The sequence below is a fragment of the Mesocricetus auratus genome, unplaced genomic scaffold (assembly GCF_017639785.1).
Source record: "Mesocricetus auratus isolate SY011 unplaced genomic scaffold, BCM_Maur_2.0 Super-Scaffold_100009, whole genome shotgun sequence".
NCBI lineage: Eukaryota > Metazoa > Chordata > Mammalia > Rodentia > Cricetidae > Mesocricetus > Mesocricetus auratus.
Window position 1 is genome coordinate 34,673,462 of NW_024429193.1, and position 19,046 is coordinate 34,692,507.

General features: G+C 40.3%; 1 protein-coding gene across 2 annotated transcripts in view; it reads right to left on the bottom strand.

Moving 5' to 3' along the window:
* The window catches only part of Sec24d (SEC24 homolog D, COPII coat complex component), a 92,818-nt gene that overhangs the window by 14,442 nt on the left and 59,330 nt on the right, over positions 1 to 19,046 (bottom strand). For both annotated transcript variants that reach the window (XM_040751914.1, XM_040751915.1), the window contains exons 10-13: positions 17,468 to 17,583; positions 11,071 to 11,195; positions 4,800 to 4,991; positions 4,140 to 4,233 (exon numbers count right to left, since the gene is read on the bottom strand). In XM_040751914.1, coding sequence (XP_040607848.1) covers positions 4,140 to 4,233; positions 4,800 to 4,991; positions 11,071 to 11,195; positions 17,468 to 17,583 — 527 coding nt within the window. The remainder of the gene's footprint in view (positions 1 to 4,139; positions 4,234 to 4,799; positions 4,992 to 11,070; positions 11,196 to 17,467; positions 17,584 to 19,046) is intronic.

Here is a 19,046-nt window from a genome sequence, read left to right on the forward strand (position 1 = left end):
TGGCAAGCTCCAGGTTCAGGAGAAACCCTACTCCAAGGGGGGGGGGGGATTGCAGGAGAGGAGAAGGCAGTCTGGGCAGCACTTGATGTCAACTTCAGCCCCCCCCACATGATCACACATATGCTCACATTTGTACAAATACACCACACATACATACACATGCAAAAAATTACAAGATACAACAAGCACATATGTAAAGACATATACAGTAGCTACATTTATTTATCCTTATTCAATCACTTCATTTTAGAGCTATAATTTCACTAATTACAGACTTATAAAGCATTTTATATCTGGAAAATGGACTATACTCCTACAAAATTTGATGTCTTTGCCAACATTCAATTGTGCTCACAAGAGTGAGTCAGAGTGAGATGAATAGCATATATCCTTCTGACTTCCATAGAAACGGCTTTCAAAGGGCAGGCCTCAAGAACTCTTCAAAATTTATTTTCAGTGCTCTTCCCTCTAAGAGACTGGCATGAGAACCACTGACCAGCCAGTTGCCTCTGTCGCTGTCTCCCACTCTATAGAATATGACATCATGGCCTCCTGTAAATGAAAGGCTCTCTGAAGAAGGATGCTTTCATTTCTCCACCCACATCAAGCCTCTGTCTTTCCCTGTTTAAGTGTTCCATAGTGTCTGTCAGTGGAGTGTCAGGATGGATCTTGGAATGGAATGTTGGTATCAATTGTGAATTATCTCAAGGTAGCTTTAACCTCTCTATTCAGGTAGTAATCTATTTCAGGAATAACTATTGACACCCATGTGTGTCAACTTTGTCCAACTCTTTTTTTAAAGATGTGCTTATTTTTATTTTATGTGTTTAAGGGGTTTTCCTGCATGTATTTAAATACATTGTGTGCACACAGTATCCACAGAGGCCAGGAGAGGGCATAGGACTCACTTGAGTCACGAGCAGTTGTGAATCACCATGCAGGTGCAGGGAACTGAACTTGGGTCCTCTGCAAGAGTAGCAAGTACTCTTAAGCACTGAACCATCTGTAGCATCCCTTTGCCCAATTCTTATATAGAAGTTCATTTATCAAGTTATTTGACTTAGGTAACTGATTATGTTAGCGAGTCACATGTAATTGATCTGTGCATGTGTGAGAGTCTGAAGGAGATAAATTCTACTCATGGCTGGAAAAAGAGGCTGAGATTAGAAGATGCTGTGTGGACAGAGAACAACAGAGCATAAAGCCCTTAGTTGAGTACTTCAAGGGCATTTAGGAACATGCGCAGGACTTTCCAAATAACCAGTTTATCTTTGTGACAAATTTACATTGTTTTTCTAATTTTGATCTGTTCTGATTGCTTTAACAAGTTTATTAATAATAATTCTACATATATGTGAATTATATATACATATACACATAATTAATATGTTTGTGATATATAATAATTAAATAATTAGTAGAATATATAATTATATATCTATATATACATATAAAACTTTTATTTGATATCTTATCTGGTAGAAAGAAAAGTTGTAATGGAGAGCCCAGTCCTGAAAGCCTTCACAGTAAAACGAGTCCCCACTTTCCCCTTTAATTAATTAATTAATTAAAATTAGCATTTTCATTTATTTTACATACTGACCATAGCCCCCCCCCACACCTCCCATCTCTCCATCTCCCCATCCACTCTGCCTCCATCTCCATTCAAAAAGGGGCAGATTTCCCATGGGCTTGAACAAACCATAGTACATGAAGTGGAGGCAGGACCAAGCTCCTCCCCCTACATCAAGACTGGGCAAGGTAATCCAGCATGGGGAACAGGTTCCCAAAAGCCAGCTGAAGGCCAGGGACAAGTCCTGATCTCACTGCTAGGAGCCTGTTTCTACTCCCTGCCCATAGTGAATGGGATCACATCTCTGCCCTCTGTACACAATGACCTGAGCTATTGACCAAACATAGCCCTGGACTTTCCCAAGTTACCCCCAGCCTCCCTGCTACCATAAGAACTATGTCTTGTAATACAGGACAGTATGGACTACCTTGCAAAACACAAGATTTTTCTTACTGGTTGAAAAGAATGACTAAGTGAAGAGCACTCCTCAACACTGTTTCTCTACTGGACATTCTCAAATGTGTTATCTTTTGTTCCAGCTACAGGTGAGAATATTAGAGACTTCTGATTTTCAGCTACCCAGGATCTGACTTTATATTCATGAAGCCTTCTGAACTGCTATGCTTTGATATTAGTTTTTCCACATTTTAAAACATCAACATTTTTGTTCTGGCTAGTTTACATCAACTTGATACAAGCTAGCAGCTAGCGTTATCTGAAAGAGGGAACCTCAGTTGAGAAGATGTCTCCATAAGGTCTGACCATAGGCATTTTCTTATTTGGTGATTGATGGGAGAGAGCCCAGCCCATTGTGGGTGGTGCCATCACTGGGCAGGTGGTCTGGTCCTGGGTTCTAGAAGGAAGCAGGCCGAGTAAGCGATGAAGAGCAAGCTTGTAAGCAGTGCCTCTCCATGGCTTCTGCATCATCTCCTGCCTCCAGGTTCCTGCCCTGTTTGAGCACTTGTCCTGACTTCTTTTGATGATGAACAGTGATAGAGAAGTGTTAGCCGAATAAACCCTTTCCTTGCTGTTGCTTTGGTCATGTGTTGCACCACAGCAATGACAAATAGCACCAACTAAAACAGTTTTCACATACTTCAAGGATTAATATATTAATAAACAATAATGTAACAATAAACTTGTAAATTAAAAAACGTAATGCAAAAGATACAAAGACATGAATTACAGTGAATTAGACTGTCATGAATGGATGGCAGAGAATGCTTTATGCTATAGCAAGTACTGCATAAGCAACTTTAGACTATATTACTATTGTTATGGACAATGATTTATCAGGATTGACATTAAATTTTAGACAAAGAATAGCTTTTTATCACTCGCTCATCATTCCTCTCAGATGTAAGCACATACTTATAATATCACTTCCTGTCTTAAAGCAGAATGATGTTTAGGGTCCTTTACGAATTATGATGTGTGGAGAGATTTACTGATGAATTTTTTGTTGAAGGTGAGAACATTTTAGGGTCCTTTACGAATTATGATTTGTGGAGAAATTTACTAATGAACTTCTCATTGAAGAGAATATGAACAACAAAGCAAACATTTTCAAAGTGAAAAAGAACAGACAGGATTTTGGTTTTTTTGTGATGTAGAATATCATAATTCCCAAGACTTTCTGTTGATCAATGATGGCTCTCTTGGAGTAGACTCTAATACTGCCAAGCCATTTGTGATATGAAGTCTGTTGGGAGTTTTACATTAAATTCCAATTATTCTGATTGCTAAAGGGCATCCACAACACCATGAGCAAATGCTCCTGATATCATGCCTGAACACTCAGAAATCAGAAAACCTAGACAAGAATCGGGTCAGACTATAGAAATAGTGCAACATTTGTGTGGGATCAGTTCATAAACTCAGCCCTAAAACACCATTATCCCTGTTTGCTTGTACTGTTCTTGTCATTATTATTAGTCATTCTGTTTTAAAAGTTGGCATGGACTTAATTTTAATAACACAGTTTTAAAACTAACTTCATGAATGATCTGTCAAAGCCCACAGATTTGACTATTGTGCTAAACAAACAGTGGTTGGGAATAGGGTCTTCTTCAATCCTATGAAAACAAAATGTCATTTGAGCTCAGCTTCCCTAGTGAACACAAAGACATCTCCTCCACTTATGACAGTCATTGAGGCCATGAGCATTAGTCGCTTCCCTGACACCAGCTGTCCCCAGACCTTGCCTTTGTGTGTTTGAAAACCCCAAAGAAGAAGACGACAGTAAGGGAAGTTTTCTCCTCATGTCTGATAGTTCTGATTTGATTGAACTGACATTATAAACAGATTACAAAAGGTTCACCTAAGCCAAAGAGAGGGTAAAGCTGAAATCCTGACAGAACAGCTGTTTTGGTGTTACTGCACTGGGATGTAAACACCGGGTGTGCTTGTGGCTTGGGCCATTTCCTCCTGGAAACCGGGCAAGTTTAGAAACCCTAATAACCTAGGAATTTAATGAAGACCATTTCTTTTTATACACAAGGCTTTCTTTCTTAATCTCTCTGTTACAAATTTAATCTTCTATCAAGTAGAGGTGGCCAATTCTCACCTTAAGTGCTTCCATGCCAGCCTGGATGACGGGAGCAAAGACTGTCTCATTTTCATTAGAGTCAGCAAACATCTCGGGAATCTGGTCCAATAAACTGAGGGGACAAAGCGGAGAAAGGGTTTTAAATGCTCAGAAAATCTGTCATTAATTTCAGATGATAAATTACTGATGTCTCAAGCCTGAACACATATGACTTTATTGATGAACAGCATGTGAGGGTAATTGTTACCCACAGGGAGCAGGCAACCTGATATAGACACTCCTTAATGAAGGATATTTTAGCACAGTCCAGCACCAATACCTATTCTTTGGATGGAACATTTACTAAATTACTCTCTTCATAGATACTTTTTGTTTCATTATATTATCTATTTATAATACCCAGGACTCTTTAAATAAAACTCTATCTTAGTATTACAGTACATGCAAGAAATGCATTCCTTTCATCCCTTTTCCAAAGAAGAGAAAGAACTTAAAGACTGAGAGTGAATATTTTTAAACGGTACACCAGAAAGGGGTAAATCTAACATAAATGACAAAAGTTGTATAATCTATGTCCTAAACCCCCTGCTAACAACAAAGGCAAACTATATTTCTATTTGGGTGGAAACACAAGGCGACTTAACACATGCATTTAATTAGAAGATACTTGATATTTACTTGTGAATCACAGATTGAGATTCTTGATAGTTGACAAGAAACCCATCCAACAAAGGAACAAAAACCTCTGCAACATCCGTCACCACCATCATCTGAGGTTGGGCCAAATTACTCTTCACATTAAAGAAGTGGAGAACTTTGTTGTATGTGATAAAACCAACTCGGATTGCAGATGTCTCCTCATGCTCTTCCCTAAGAGAAAAGACAAAGGTGAACTTCAGGCACAAACTCTCACCAACACAGTTTGACTCTGTTCAAAGGCGATGAAGATGCCTTAGACTTGGGACGTGGGGAACAGTTTGCCTTCTTCAGTCTTCTGCCTGTGTGATGAGGCTTCTACCTAAATTTGACACCTGTGTCTCCTCTAGAATATAAGAAAGACATATTTAAAGCTCTGGTTTTAATTTCTATTGACCTTAGAAAGCAATAGTGAGTCATGGCAGGAAGGGGTACAGATTACTTCAAAAATAAGCAGGTTGGCAAAGGAAAACATTCTCAAAATTCTAGGTCAAGGATTAGGTATTATGAAAACACTTCATACATATTTGCTCATGTGGTTTTTTTCTTTATTTTAAATTTTCTTGGGGGGCCTTTTCAAGATGTGGTTTCTCTGAGTAGTCCTGGCTGTCCTGGAACTCACTCTGTAGACCAGTCTGGCCTTGAACTCAGAGACCATGCTGCTCTGCCTTTCATGTGCTGAGATTAAAGGTGTGCTCCACTATGCTTGGCTTAATTTCAATTCATAGGAAATTGGACTTTTTTAGAATTTCCATGAACAATCTGGGCTTATTCCATTCATATAAATAAAACATTCTCAGAAGTCACTGAAAAACCAAAACAATGAGACATCTGAAGCAACAGGAGAGAAGGGATGCCCAGGTTACTGAGAGGACGTTGTTTGCATCAGGAAAGAATTTTCGGCTCATGTGTGGTATTTTTATTACACGTCCTACAAAATCCCAATGTAACAATAGCTAGATTTTAATAACATGTCACAGAAATATATAACAGCAAGTAAAGTATACTTATAAATAAGATTTCTTGTGATAGTCATAATAAGAAGACATCTCTAAAAGTATATTAAACAGCATCTTTTCTTTTAGGAATTCCAAACAAGTGGTTAATGTTCCAGAAGTACAGAAGAATGAACCCATTCACCTCAGTCTGTAGCAAAGATATTCAGAATTTGGTGGCACAGGCTCCAGGTGCCTGCTTACAGACTGCATTTCTGCCCACTTCTGACTGCCTTAAAATAAAATATTCATACCACAGACACTCTAGGTTCCAATGGCAAATACAACACAGCGCTCAGTGTCTGGATGACAACCACAAGAAAGGCACATTACATCTTCCTTGACTTTCCATGTCAATGAGACCTCCTCTACTGAGGATGCTTTTCTTCTGAAAAGGAATCTACTCATTTCTGAATTTTCTCCATAACATAAACGATGCCTTGAAGCTGTGGTGATGTCTGTAATCCAAATTCTTAGGGGACAGAGGCAGGAATACCAAAAGTTTAGGGCTAGCCTCAGCTACACGAGAGTGACTCAAAACACCCCCCAAAAATCAATGAATGAGGTGTGTGTGTGTGTGTGTGTGTGTGTGTGTGTGTATGAGCAACTTGAGCATAAAGGAAATGGAAGTGCGCACGAAGAGAGGTATAGACTGAAAAGCCAGCTTCTATTGCAGAATCCGATTACAGGCTGACAAGACCTGGCTTTTTACCTGCTTTGATTCTATTCTCCGTTGTGGTTTGATAGATGGATAAAGTTTAAAATGCTCTCATGACCTATTGTAAGAGCGATGGACAAATGCTTCCATTTTTGACATTTGCAATGCTTTCAGAAGTGAGAGCCCCATCTACTTGGTTAAAGCACTCACAGACACACACAGGTGTCCCCTGAGCTGTGTGACTCCACAGGAGCGTATGCTGTGCTGCATGCTGTGTTATCCTAAGCGACACTACATTTATGACACTGCTTCTGGGCTTTCTCTGCTTCCCTGTTATTAAAATCTTGCTTGTCAAGACCAAGCATAAATTCTCCCTCCTCTGTGAAATCTCTGAGGCTACAAGCTAGAAGTAATTTCCTCCTCTGAATTCCTCTAAGGCATTTCTCTTAGTGTACAGTGCAGCAAGTTAATGGAAGGAAATGCCCACGACTTACCTACCACCAGCACCCCGCCCCGTGCCATTCCACAAAGTCTACTGTGGTATAGAATTCAAGTTTTATTGAGGATGACTTACAAATGCTGGCAAAACACTGGACGGTGGGGTGGGAGATTAGAGCTTGTAATGTTTAATCCTGGTTGTTAACTTGACTGGATTGAGAATAAAGCGAGACAAGGATTTCTGGGTATGTCTGTGGCAGATTGTCTAGATTAGGTTAGAGATTCATCCTGACTGTGGGCAGTGACATTCCTTGTGGGAGGGTCCTAGACTGGATAAAATTTACAAAGCTAGGCTGGGTGTTGGTGGCGCACGCCTTTAATCCCAGCACTCAGGAGGCAGAGGCAGGCGGATCTCTGTGAGTTCGAGGCCAGCCTGGTCTACAAGAGCTAGTCCAGGACAGCCTCCAAAGCCACAGAGAAACCCTGTCTCGAAAAACCAAAAAAAAAAAAAAAAACCAAACAAAAAAGAAAACTTACAAAGCTGGGCTGGAGAGATGGCTCAGTGGTTAAGAGCATTTAGAAGTCTTGCAGAGGTCTGAGTTCAGCTCTCAGCACCCATGTCAAGTGGCTCACAACTTCCTGTTTCAGGGAAATGTGAAATGTCCTAGGGAAACTCCTGCAGGCACCTGCACTCATGTGTGCATACCCATAAATGAAAATACGTAAACGGAGGGGCAGCACTGTGTGGTGGTATTCACTTCTTTCTGCTTCCTGACTGCAGATGCAACAAAACCATCCTTCCTTCCTTCTCTGCCATGGTGTTGTGTACCCTTAAAGCGTGGGTCAGAATGAACCCTTCTTTCAGTTGCTTTTTTACTAGAAGTCCAAAGGTAAGGCATGCCGGTGTAGCTGTGGTTTAAAATCAACCTGGTTAGAAATATCAACATGCGCAGTGAGCAAATGCTGCAAATTATGGTTTTTTATTTGACAAACAGTTCACCAGCACATCATTCATTCACCTTGTTTCCCAGTAACCTTTCATTGCATAAATAAAAATGTCTGATAAATCATGAGTGACTGGTTTTCTTTTCATAGTTAAACTGGAGTCAAATAACACACACAGAGACTCCCTGATCACTAATATCTCTCACTGGACTTTGGGCATATTCTTATCTAGATGGGAGCCACAGAAATAGCTGACAATCTAAATTAACATCTTAAAAGGGCATCTAATCAGAACATCCCACATCACTGTAAAATCTTATCACCTATCTTCATAGAAAAATGTTTTTTAATTTGAGAAACAAACAACACAAAACTTTGAAAAATATCTTCAATGAATAACTGTCCTAAAACTTCCTTAACATTATAATATAGCACATGAAGAAAACTGTGCCTTTCTCCATTAATTCTCTATAACACTGTGGGATACATTCAGGATGGTATCATAAATCTGAGGTACATGCAGGGCTGTACAATTCTGAGGAGTACATGAATGACTATAATACTTTGTTGGATATATGAATGATACATGAATAACTCTGGGATACTAGAAGAACTCTGCATACCTCTGTGGGCTATATGAAGGACTGTACATAACTGTGGGGTATATGAAGGACTGTATATGACTCTGTGGGTATATGAAGAACTGTATATAACTCTGTGGGTATATGAAGGACTGTACATAACTCTGTGGGGTATATGAAGGTCTTCTGTTTTTCAGCAACACTCTTTCCAAGAGCAACTAGATCGTTTAGTAGCATGAATCCGGGAGCACAACACCACAGCAAAGCAGACAGACAGAACACCAGCCACCTCCTTTGAAACAAAGTCACTCATTGGCCAGGAGCTCACCAATTATGCTAGATTAGCTGCCAGCCACGGGCCCTGGTGTTCTTACCTGTGTTCTGGAGATTGAACTCAGGTCCTTGCACTGGAAATACAATTTAAAAAAGGCAAGGGTTTCTCAGCTGAGCCATCCTGTCAGTCCCACTTCCAATATTTACTTCATCAACATTGGAAAGAATCGAGTCAAAATAACCCAATGATTTGATAGGAGCAACAGAATAAGGATTTTAAAGTTTTTCTTCCTTGCTCCAAAGAAGTCAGAAAATCTAGAAACTTTTCAAGGCTAAATGCAAATTCAAAGTCAAAAAGAAAAGAAGGGGCTTCTCTTTTCAGAAAATTCAGAGCATTCTAGAACACCAAGCACATGCAGACTCTTTTACAGACACCATGTAAAACATGTCACCTGCTTTGGCACAAGAAGAGCAATCAAATTGGTGGGGCAGTCTTAACGTAAAATAGTAGTAAAAAAATTTAAAAATGCTGCATATGGGCAGAGACCAAAGCAAACTCTAGACAGAAAGCAACCAAGTGTTTTTGTTTTTTTTTTTCATTTTTTTAAATGAAGACAGTTGGCTTTAAAACACACAGTTCAGAGAGATTTGAATAGCATCATAAAGTAACCAGCTGTAACCTTGACTTTTCTCTCGTCTTCTGCTAAAGTCACACATCTGCTTCATGGGGGTGCAGTTATAGTGAGAACAACAGAATGTGCGATTTCAGATCTTAGACCAAATGCTGCAAGCTTTGCACCACTGCTCCCGGTCAGGAAGGAGGGTTTTGTGGAGTGACTGTGGGTGAAGACAGGTTAGCCTGACTCAGTGGAGTGGGAGACAAGAAAAGCAGAGCCGGTTTTCAGAAACTGGAGTGGTTTCTCATACACTAACCCTTTCTTATAGACTAAATGTAAAATCCAGATTTGAACTTAAGACAGCCCATGGCTGAGTTCCATGAGGAAGCACACAACATCTAGCAGAAAACTGACCCTTCTCAAGTCTCTGAAAATGACATGAGACAAATCAGTCTCAGAACATCTGGGTTGCCTCCTGCAGCTGGCTCCAACTCAGGCCAGTCTGAAGTCACCTCAGTGTTTGTCAAACATCCGCACTGCTTTACAAACCATCTCAACAATATTATGAATTCAGCAGAACAGACACAAACAACACTAGCCCTGGAAGGTCCAGAGCCCACTCGCCCTAGGTTCTTAGAGACAAAGCATCGGTTTGAGTGGCAAGATTACAGAGCAGTGGGCATTTAAAGGCCAAGAAGCAGCATGGCTGATGAATCCCTCCTCACCCAAATGCCCCTGTCCGAACAGATGTTGCCCTGGGTGCTCTGCAAGACGAGGAGGAGGTTAAAGGAGCAAGCACACAACATGTCCAGGCTAGCACAGGCACAGCATGCCATGGCCGGCAGAGCCTCTAAGCATAGCCTCTTGGAGGACGACAGCACCCCCCTACTCCCCTGTCTCTGTGATGGATATTAGCTCCAGTTCCAAACAGGCAGCTTGTGCACAAAGACTGCTAAAACGTCGCTACGATTTTAGTGTTAGAGGAGGAGACCGGAGAGAAAAATGAGAGGTTATTCCCAGCTACTTCCTGCCACTTTTTCAAATCTCTCTTTAAAGGTTTTATTTACATAAGAAATGCTTTTTGTGCGCCCCTCTCCGATCTTTCAAAGCAAGTTTGATTTTTTTCCCTGCCAAATTTAATGTAAGCTATGCCTGTATGCAATAACATATTTGGTTAAAACTTCCACCAATTAATTTTATTTCTTGTTTGTGACTGAAGCAGGTAGTATGCCAGCTCGCCTTCTAAAGCGGTCTGCAGTGGTGATGTCGTCACGACAGGGTGTATTCGCCTGCTTAGCTGCAGGTGAATGAAGAGCTGCCTCCTTTCCTCCCAATGCTGCTCGCTGGAATGACAGAGAGAGGCTCACCTCACACTTCAAATCATGGGGCTCTCTTGCATCATAAGGGCAGACGGGAATTTGGCTAAAAAGATTCCATTCTTTCCTACAGCCGCTCAGTTTTCTGGGACCCTATGGACTCCGCCATTCTCAGCAACCACCAGCTTGTATGAAACATACTTTCAAAGTTTCCCCCACCTACTTACTGTTGGGATTCTCTTTGTAATCTATAAAGTATTCTGAGATGTTCCATTTATCTATCACTGTTTCTGTTTTCCTTCCTTTACACAAACATCCACCCTGATATTTTGAGTATTCAGACGAATGGTGAAGTTAGATTTATGACTGATGTTCCGGTCTGCACCCGCTCAGTGACACAGCAGAATTCACAGAACAGCAGTTCCCTTACTTGGGCAGTCTCTGCAGCACAGTCTTCAATTCTTCACAGATGAGCTTGACGAGGCCATTCTTTATGTTACTGTACGAGACGTCAATCATGAAGATAAAGGCTGGTGGGTTGGGGGGCTTATTCTTCTGCAGGAAGGCAAACATCACACAAGTAGACACAGAGTAAGTATATTTCATAATCAAATGCAAACAACTCTGAGGACAATCAGATGTTTCGGTCAATACTAAGGATCTAACATCTGTGGATCAAATAACTTTTTAGGAAACCTAGTCCCCGATGTTATAAAAAATAAATAAATAAAAGAAGCTGCTTATTTTCTAGGTTACGACATGAACTTTCTATTATGTCTAACAGAGATGGAGGCTTGCTTTTATGGCTCAGAGACCCCCTACTGCGATACTAAAGGAAGGTCGAGCATTGGCCAGCTTTGTATGCAGAAATGTAGTTGGGGTCCTGAAAAGGAATGCTAAAAAGGGGGTACAATTGAAAAAGCTAAAACCAAACTTTATTAGCTGGGATATAATGATTTTAAGTTCTCTTACCAGTTCCTTTGGTTTTAGATATATTTTCTTGTTTTGTTTTTGAAACAAGGTCTTGACTCATAGCTCAGGCTATCCTCAAACATAGTCAATTCTCTTGCCCAAGCTTCTCCACTGCTAAGATTACAGGAATATACCAACACACTCAACTACAGATGTGAAAATGTCTATTAAGATTTAGCTGCATACCTTAAAATGTATATTATAAACTACTTTCCAAACTTACTTTATTTGTGGTAAAGAAAAATGGCCCTTTTACTATGTCTTTGCAACAGTCACTGTAACATAAAACAGCTGTTATGAAAATGGGCTCTCATTGGTTCCTAATCTGGCTGGTGTCCAAATAGTTCATAAGGAAATGATCCTTCAGCTGGGATTTATAAAATGTTTAGAAAAGAAAGCCACAGGCAAATATCAGTGACCTCCACTAGAAAATAAAGACCTAAGATCAACAGTTTTTCAACTTACGGTAAAGCATCAAAATGTTCTAAAATTAAAATGTTTCAATTACTATATGACTAGATGATAACAGTTATAAGTGATCTCATTGATTCAGTCCCTATCTACTACAATAGACATAATACTGTCCTAATAAGATACCCCATTTCAAATAAAAACTTATAAGACTTAAAATTCAATCTGAAAATGTTACTTTTCCATATCCAAAATCAGAACAGCCAAGAAATAAGGGAGCTATGCTGGTGTCTATGTGAGGATTTCTTCTCAATTCCCAAGTCCCATCTCATCTATTCCATAATGCAGGTTATATCAAAGAAAAATAGCAACCATTCCCATTAATTAAAGGAAAACCTCTTGATGACAATCCCTATTGTATCTTATATGCTCTCACACACTCCCCATAAGTCATTCCTCACTGACCTGTTCCACAGCTCCAGCCAGCTTGTCTGTCTAGGAATCCTTCGCTCACTAAGACTTGTTTTGACCATGTGTAAAGTTAATCTGCTGTTCCTCCACACCACACCACACCACACTGCCTTCTGGCTTCTGTCAGTGACAGCACTACATGACAGCTCAACGGCTTCAATCCTGACTGAACTTGACTGCTCCTGTTTCCCTCAGCCATCTGTTTTGTTGTTGTTGTTTTGTGTTAAACAGTTCTTCTGGCTACTTGATATGGACCCAGGGCCCCCCTAGCTCTTTCCCACAGACCCTCTCAGTCTTCCCTTCTGGTCATCTCCATTTTTGTGTCTGCCACCAACCTGCAGAAACACTCTACCAGAGGACCCACCACCACCACTGGACTGAGACACCAGTAGGCAATTTTCACTCTTTCCTGTCCTCCATTCAGGTCCTCTGGACTCACTCTTGAATCCCTCCTCTGACCCAACTTGGCATACTCTAGGGATTCTTTCTCTTGTTGTAGACCCAGGGTCCCCCACATATTTTCTGCTCCCCATGTCAGCCTTTCCTTCTAGAGCATCTGCATCCCTTTGTGTCATGTGACAACCAGCGAAAACGTTCTCTATGAGGAACCCCACAGCCACCCCATTTGTTTAGGATCCAGAATGGGCAACAGCAACCAATGAACAGAATATCCACCCAGCAAAGACAAGACCAGATATCAATACCATGAGAAATCTCCAACATCACTGCACCAGATGCCTAGATCCCAATGCAAAAACACAAGCATAAACAGCCAAGACAGTATGCCTTCTCCAGAAGCCAGCAACACTACTTCAACAGGGCCTGAGAAAAGAAGTTCATCTGAAGCAAGAGACAAGGTCTTCAAAATAGCAGTCATGAACACACTCAAGGACCTTAAAGAGGATGTGAAGGCCTAATCAACACTGAAAACACGAACTGCTGAGTGAAATCATGAAAATAGCTAAAGATATGAAAGAGAAATTTAACAAAGAAATAGAGCCACTAAAAGCAGAAGTTCTCAACCTGGGGACTGAGCAATCCTTTCACAGGTCACCTAAGATCATTCTGAATATTAGACATTTACATTATGATTCAAAACAGTAGCAAAATTACAGTTATGCAGTAACAATGAAAATAATTTTATGGCTGGGGGTCACAACAACATGTGGAACTGTATTAAAGGGTCACAGCATTAAGAAAGTGGAGAACGACTGCAACAGAAAACCCAAACTGAAATGAAACATTTAGAAAGTGATTAAAAAACAAAAACAAAACCCTCAGAGGTAAACCTCATCAACAGAGTACAAGACATGGAAGAGAGAACCTCGGTGTTGAGGACAAGATGAAAGAAATGGATATTTTTTTAAAAATCCAGGGACAAAACATCCAGGAAAACTTGGGACACAATGAAAAGCTCAAATTTATAAATAATAGGAATAGAGGAAGGATAGGAAACAAAGGTCAAAGACATAGAAAATATTTTTAACAAAATCATAGAAAACAAATTCTCCAACTTAAAGGAAAAGCCAATCAAGGTACAAAAAGCATATAGAATACCGAAAAGAAGGGAACAGAAAATAAATGCCCATGTATTACTTTTGTTTTGTTTTGTTTGTTGTTGTTTTTTTTGTTTTGTTTTGTCTTTGAGACAGGATCCCACTAGTTCTGGCTATCCTGGAACTCACTGTGTAAACAGGATGACCTTGAACTCACACAGTTCCATCTGCCTCCTCCTCCCAGGTGCTGCGATTAGAGGTGTGTGTCAGCCTGGCTCTCTGCTCCTGGTGTAACTTGCTCATGCCACTTCCCGATATACACCTTTTTGATCACACTCTCCTACAGCACTTTTGTGGAGGAGCACAGATCATGTCCCGGCAGGAGAGGGAATGGCCTAAGCTGACGACCTGTGTCATTACAAGACAGCCCAGAGAGGAAGCTATGGAGGGGAGGCTTCAAGTGTTCACTAAGAACAATTGGCTGTCAAAGTCACACCAGATGAGGTCATCCCACTCACAGACCATCCCCAAGAGGAGATAGGGCACTAGCTACATCACAGGGACACCTTTAAAAGTATTGGGTAATGCTTTTCCCGCCCTGCAGTTTTTTACTTTAAAAAGTCTCCCTGTTACGCAATAAATGAGTTCTCACTTTGACCTGACTCCCTGTCGCCCCTGACTGTCTCCTGGTTTCAGGGAGGCTGCGTACTTCACCCTCTCCGACTGTGACCCAGAGGGCCCCCAAAGACCCCCGACACACTTTGACCATTCTTCCTTCTCCCCCCCCCACCGACAGGAGGTGGGGCTCTGACCCCACAGACACACTTTTAGTGTGTCACCATCCCCTTCTACACATTTCATTTGCAGCTGAAGCTCTCTTACCTGTCCCCATACAATGTGGCACACAGTATGTGGGCTCACTGAAGACTAGATGATATCACACATTATGTAAGAAGTATCTAGCAGAGAAACACCTGGTGTTCAACAAATGCTAATTTTATTACCTAAAGTCAATATTAAGATTAACTAAATGGAGGAAAATATGATTCTGTAATTAGCTTTTCAGTATACATAGATATAGCATTAATATACACACATTATGTATGTATGTGTATATATATGTGTATATATATATATATATAGTAAATTCCTTTTCACCATCCAAATCCCTAAGTCAACTCACTATTTTACTTCATTTACATTTTAGATTATATAAAAGTGTGTATTTACTATTAAACTCTACTTAGATAAAAGGAAGACAAAGCTCCAAAGGTTACAATTATTTGGCTTCCTGCTTTCTGGGTGATATTTCCTATTTATTATCCTTCTGGAATACTACTGTAAAACAAAATTTGAAGCTACATTTGTTTCTAGGCATAGGTTTGACTCTCGCTGAAGTTTCTATTGAAAACAGCATAAGGTCTGTGATTATCACTTTGGCAGAGACCTGATGCCTCAGCACATGATGGGTTTCATACTCCAGCTATGGAGTTCAGTGGGCAAACTCCATCACAACTTACAACGGCTTTGTTATGTTTAATTAGAACACCAAATGCTTATTGTTGTGTATTGATTTCCCCTCCAGGTATTAGAAGGAAAGGACAACCTGTTGAAATGTAAATTGTACTTCCAGACATGTTTGATGCCTGACATAAAGCCTCTGTATCAAAATGTTTTATATGTCACCAAATAAGTTAAGTAATTCACAACAAATCAAACTAACAAAGCAATGGCTTTTTCTTTAGTAACTATTTCTATGTATATTAGTTTAAAGCAATCATAAAATAGTCAATAGAACAATAAGATATGTTCATTGAAAGTTTTAAAGATTTAGCCAACTACAAAGAATGACTAATACAGCTAAATCTTCTTGCTATCTTTTCTCAACACATGGATTTGCTCTCCAGAAAGCATCTCTGGAAGCAGGGTGGTGGTGGTGCACACCTTTAATCCCAGCACTCGACGGAGGCAGAGGCAGAGGCAGAGGCAGGCGGATCTCTGTGAGTTCGAGACCAGCCTGGTCTACAGAGCTAGTTCCAGGACAGCCTCCAAAGCCACAGAGAAACCCTGTCTCGAAAACCTAAAAAAACAAAAAAGGAAAAAGGAAGGAAGGAAGGAAGGAAGGAAGGAAGGAAGGAAGGAAGGAAGGAAGGAAGGAAGGAAAGAAGAAAACATCTCTGAAGGGAACCTGCAGCCAAGGGCTGTTGTCCAGAAATGTGAAGAGAAAGGAAAGAAGCAAGACAGAATGGGCCCGTGTCTTCACCTACCCACGATGTTTCAGCAGCGCACTGAAGAATAAGCACTGGTTACTCACACTGGAGTCTGTCAGTGGAACACAAAGGTCAGAGTGAGTCATCTGCAAGTCCACACCTGTTCACCCACAGGCTCACCGAGTGTGCTGCCTACTCCCAACCGTGTCAGACACCGCAGGAACATCACAAAGTAAACCCAAGGTGTCAGAATCTACGAGGAGGACACACAAATACCACCAGGAGAACAGATAAAACAAAGATGTTCCCTAAGCTTGATGAAGAAAAACAAAGCACCAGTTGGAACAAATAAATGAAGATGCGTGCTCGTAATAAACTTCCATCTAGTCAGTAAGTGGAGACTAAGTAGGAACTTTCCAGACAGGAGCCATACACACTTGATGGGTGAGTAGAAAGACACCCTCTTATCTTTACTATATAAAGGCAGAGCTGATAAAGTCAGTCTCTGTGTTGAGAGTTTTATACAGTTGTAGACAGCTCTGCGGTGGTAGCATAGTATCCAACAGTCAGTGGCTTTATAAGGAAAGTTGATGTTGCTATCTGTTTTTTTTTCTTTTAAGAAAGAACTCTAAGAAGCTTATGGGTGGTAGTCAAATGAGTCTCACAGTTACTCATTAAAGTAAGGAAGCCAGCAGCCCTCTAAGAATACTGGTTAAGTTTCTGTCTTAGTAGAGAAGTCATTAACAAACCAAAAGCATTACTGCATTAAGAAGCAGTACAACTGAGCAGTGGTGGCGCACACCTTTACTCCCAGCACTCAGGAGGCAGCGCGTGTTCCATGACTCCAAAGCTACACAGAGAGGCAGTACAACATCTGGGAGTGGTGGCACACGCCATTCATCCCAGCATTTGGGAGTTGGAGGATCAGGGTTTCAAGGTCATCTTCAGCTTCACAGCAGGGTCAAGGCCCCAATTAAGTCAGACCCTGTCTCAGAAATCAAATCAAATCAAACAAGAAAGCAGGATACACTCAAACAGATAAAAGAATTGTTTCCTCTCTCTATAACACACTTGTAAGCTTGATTACTCCAGGAGACAGCTCAGCAACTGAATCATGCTAACGAGTGAGGTCACATCTATATTGGAGGTACTTCTACATGTCCCAGGAGATGCTCTGTCTGTGAACCATGTCATGCCTTTCCACATGGAAGCTGTTCAGTGAAACCCAACATCAACGCAGAAATGCCGAAGTCCTGGCGACACTCACTCTGCAGTAATCCAAAGTAGCGACATATTCATAGGATCCCAGGGACAGCTCTGGCTTCTCATAGTGGTCCACTCTCCTTCCAATGTGGTCCAGATGTTGGAAATAGAATGGAGGAACTACAGAAAACAAATCAGGGCAGGAAATCCTTTGTTTTCACAAGCAGACAACCCAACAAATTCTCAAATGTTATTGTCAAGGAAAGGAGTTTTTGTTCTCAGAATCACTATTGTGTGTGAGAGCATGTCTTAGAAATACGTGAAAAATGATTTTTCTCTTCTTTAAAGTCACTAAATTTCTGACTCTTACATATGTTGTAAGTCATTACAATTTTGCCTTTTAATTATGTTTATAATAGTTTTGCTATATATAAACTTTGATTTTTTTAATAGTCAAATCAATCTGCCTGGAATTCTATCTATAGAACTACATAATTTAATACATAATTTTTCATCAATGTTGAGTGTTTCATGAAATATCTTATACATATAGAAAAGCCACAGACCGAAATACTCACATTCATGTAACCAGAATCAGAGCTTTGCTAAAAATCTCCTGATCATATAAAAGTTATTGATGCCAAATAACAGTTATAATTCTGGAAACTACAGAGAAAAGTGCTGTTGTTTTCCAGCTAACATACCCAAATATCTGCCTCTACCTAGTTACCTCTTTCTAAAAAGGAATTTAGTTTTCTATTTCAATTTTTAACATAGCTGACAGAGACTAATGCTGACTATCTGGATGTACTGTCAGCTACAATCTTTATTTCACCTTAATTAAGAAATGTCTTTGGCCCTGGGCTTTCGCAGGCTAATCTGCTTCCATCGGCCCCACTCATGTAGAAGATTACTGTATTAGGGAAAGACTGCACACGAAAGACCTCAGCTGAAGTCTAATTTGATTCAAATGTCTCAGAAGGTTACTTCTAGCAAGTTCTGGAAGTCACCCAAAGGCAGGGCAAGACTTATGACTCACACACTGAACACTTGGACAAATAAGGCCTGGTGTCTCTGTGCAAACGAGTTTCTGTTGCCTGGAGACGTCCAGAGAAGGCCGTGAAACGTCTGTTAATAGTACTGGGAAAGTCATCAAAGCTTTTAAGTATTTTGCTAAGTACAGCATCTCCCTCTGTAAAAACCACAAAAGCAGCACCTTGTGGGTTGAAACCAACACTCGGTGGTCTTTATGTTCAGCTGTGAATGTGCAAATTGTAACAGAACAATTTTTCTGAAGTCAGACTTTTAAAAAACCAGAAGTTTCAGATTCTATGTCCTTATCATCTCATGTAGTGAACTCTACAAAGTTTATATTTACATATTTGACCAGGAACTTGTTGAACTCAACATCTTGAAAAGATTACAGAAGACAAACATGACAATGTCTCTCAGTAAAGGCAAATAAACCAGGGACCATGACGGTGACTTATGTGTAGGTGTCATGCAGATTTCTGGGTTGTCAGACTTATAATGTGTGGAATGTCAATTTTTATACAGTATAATATATAATTCACTCACACTCCCATATCTACATGTAATGTGATTTTTAAAAATTAATTTTACATGCTCATTAATAATATCTG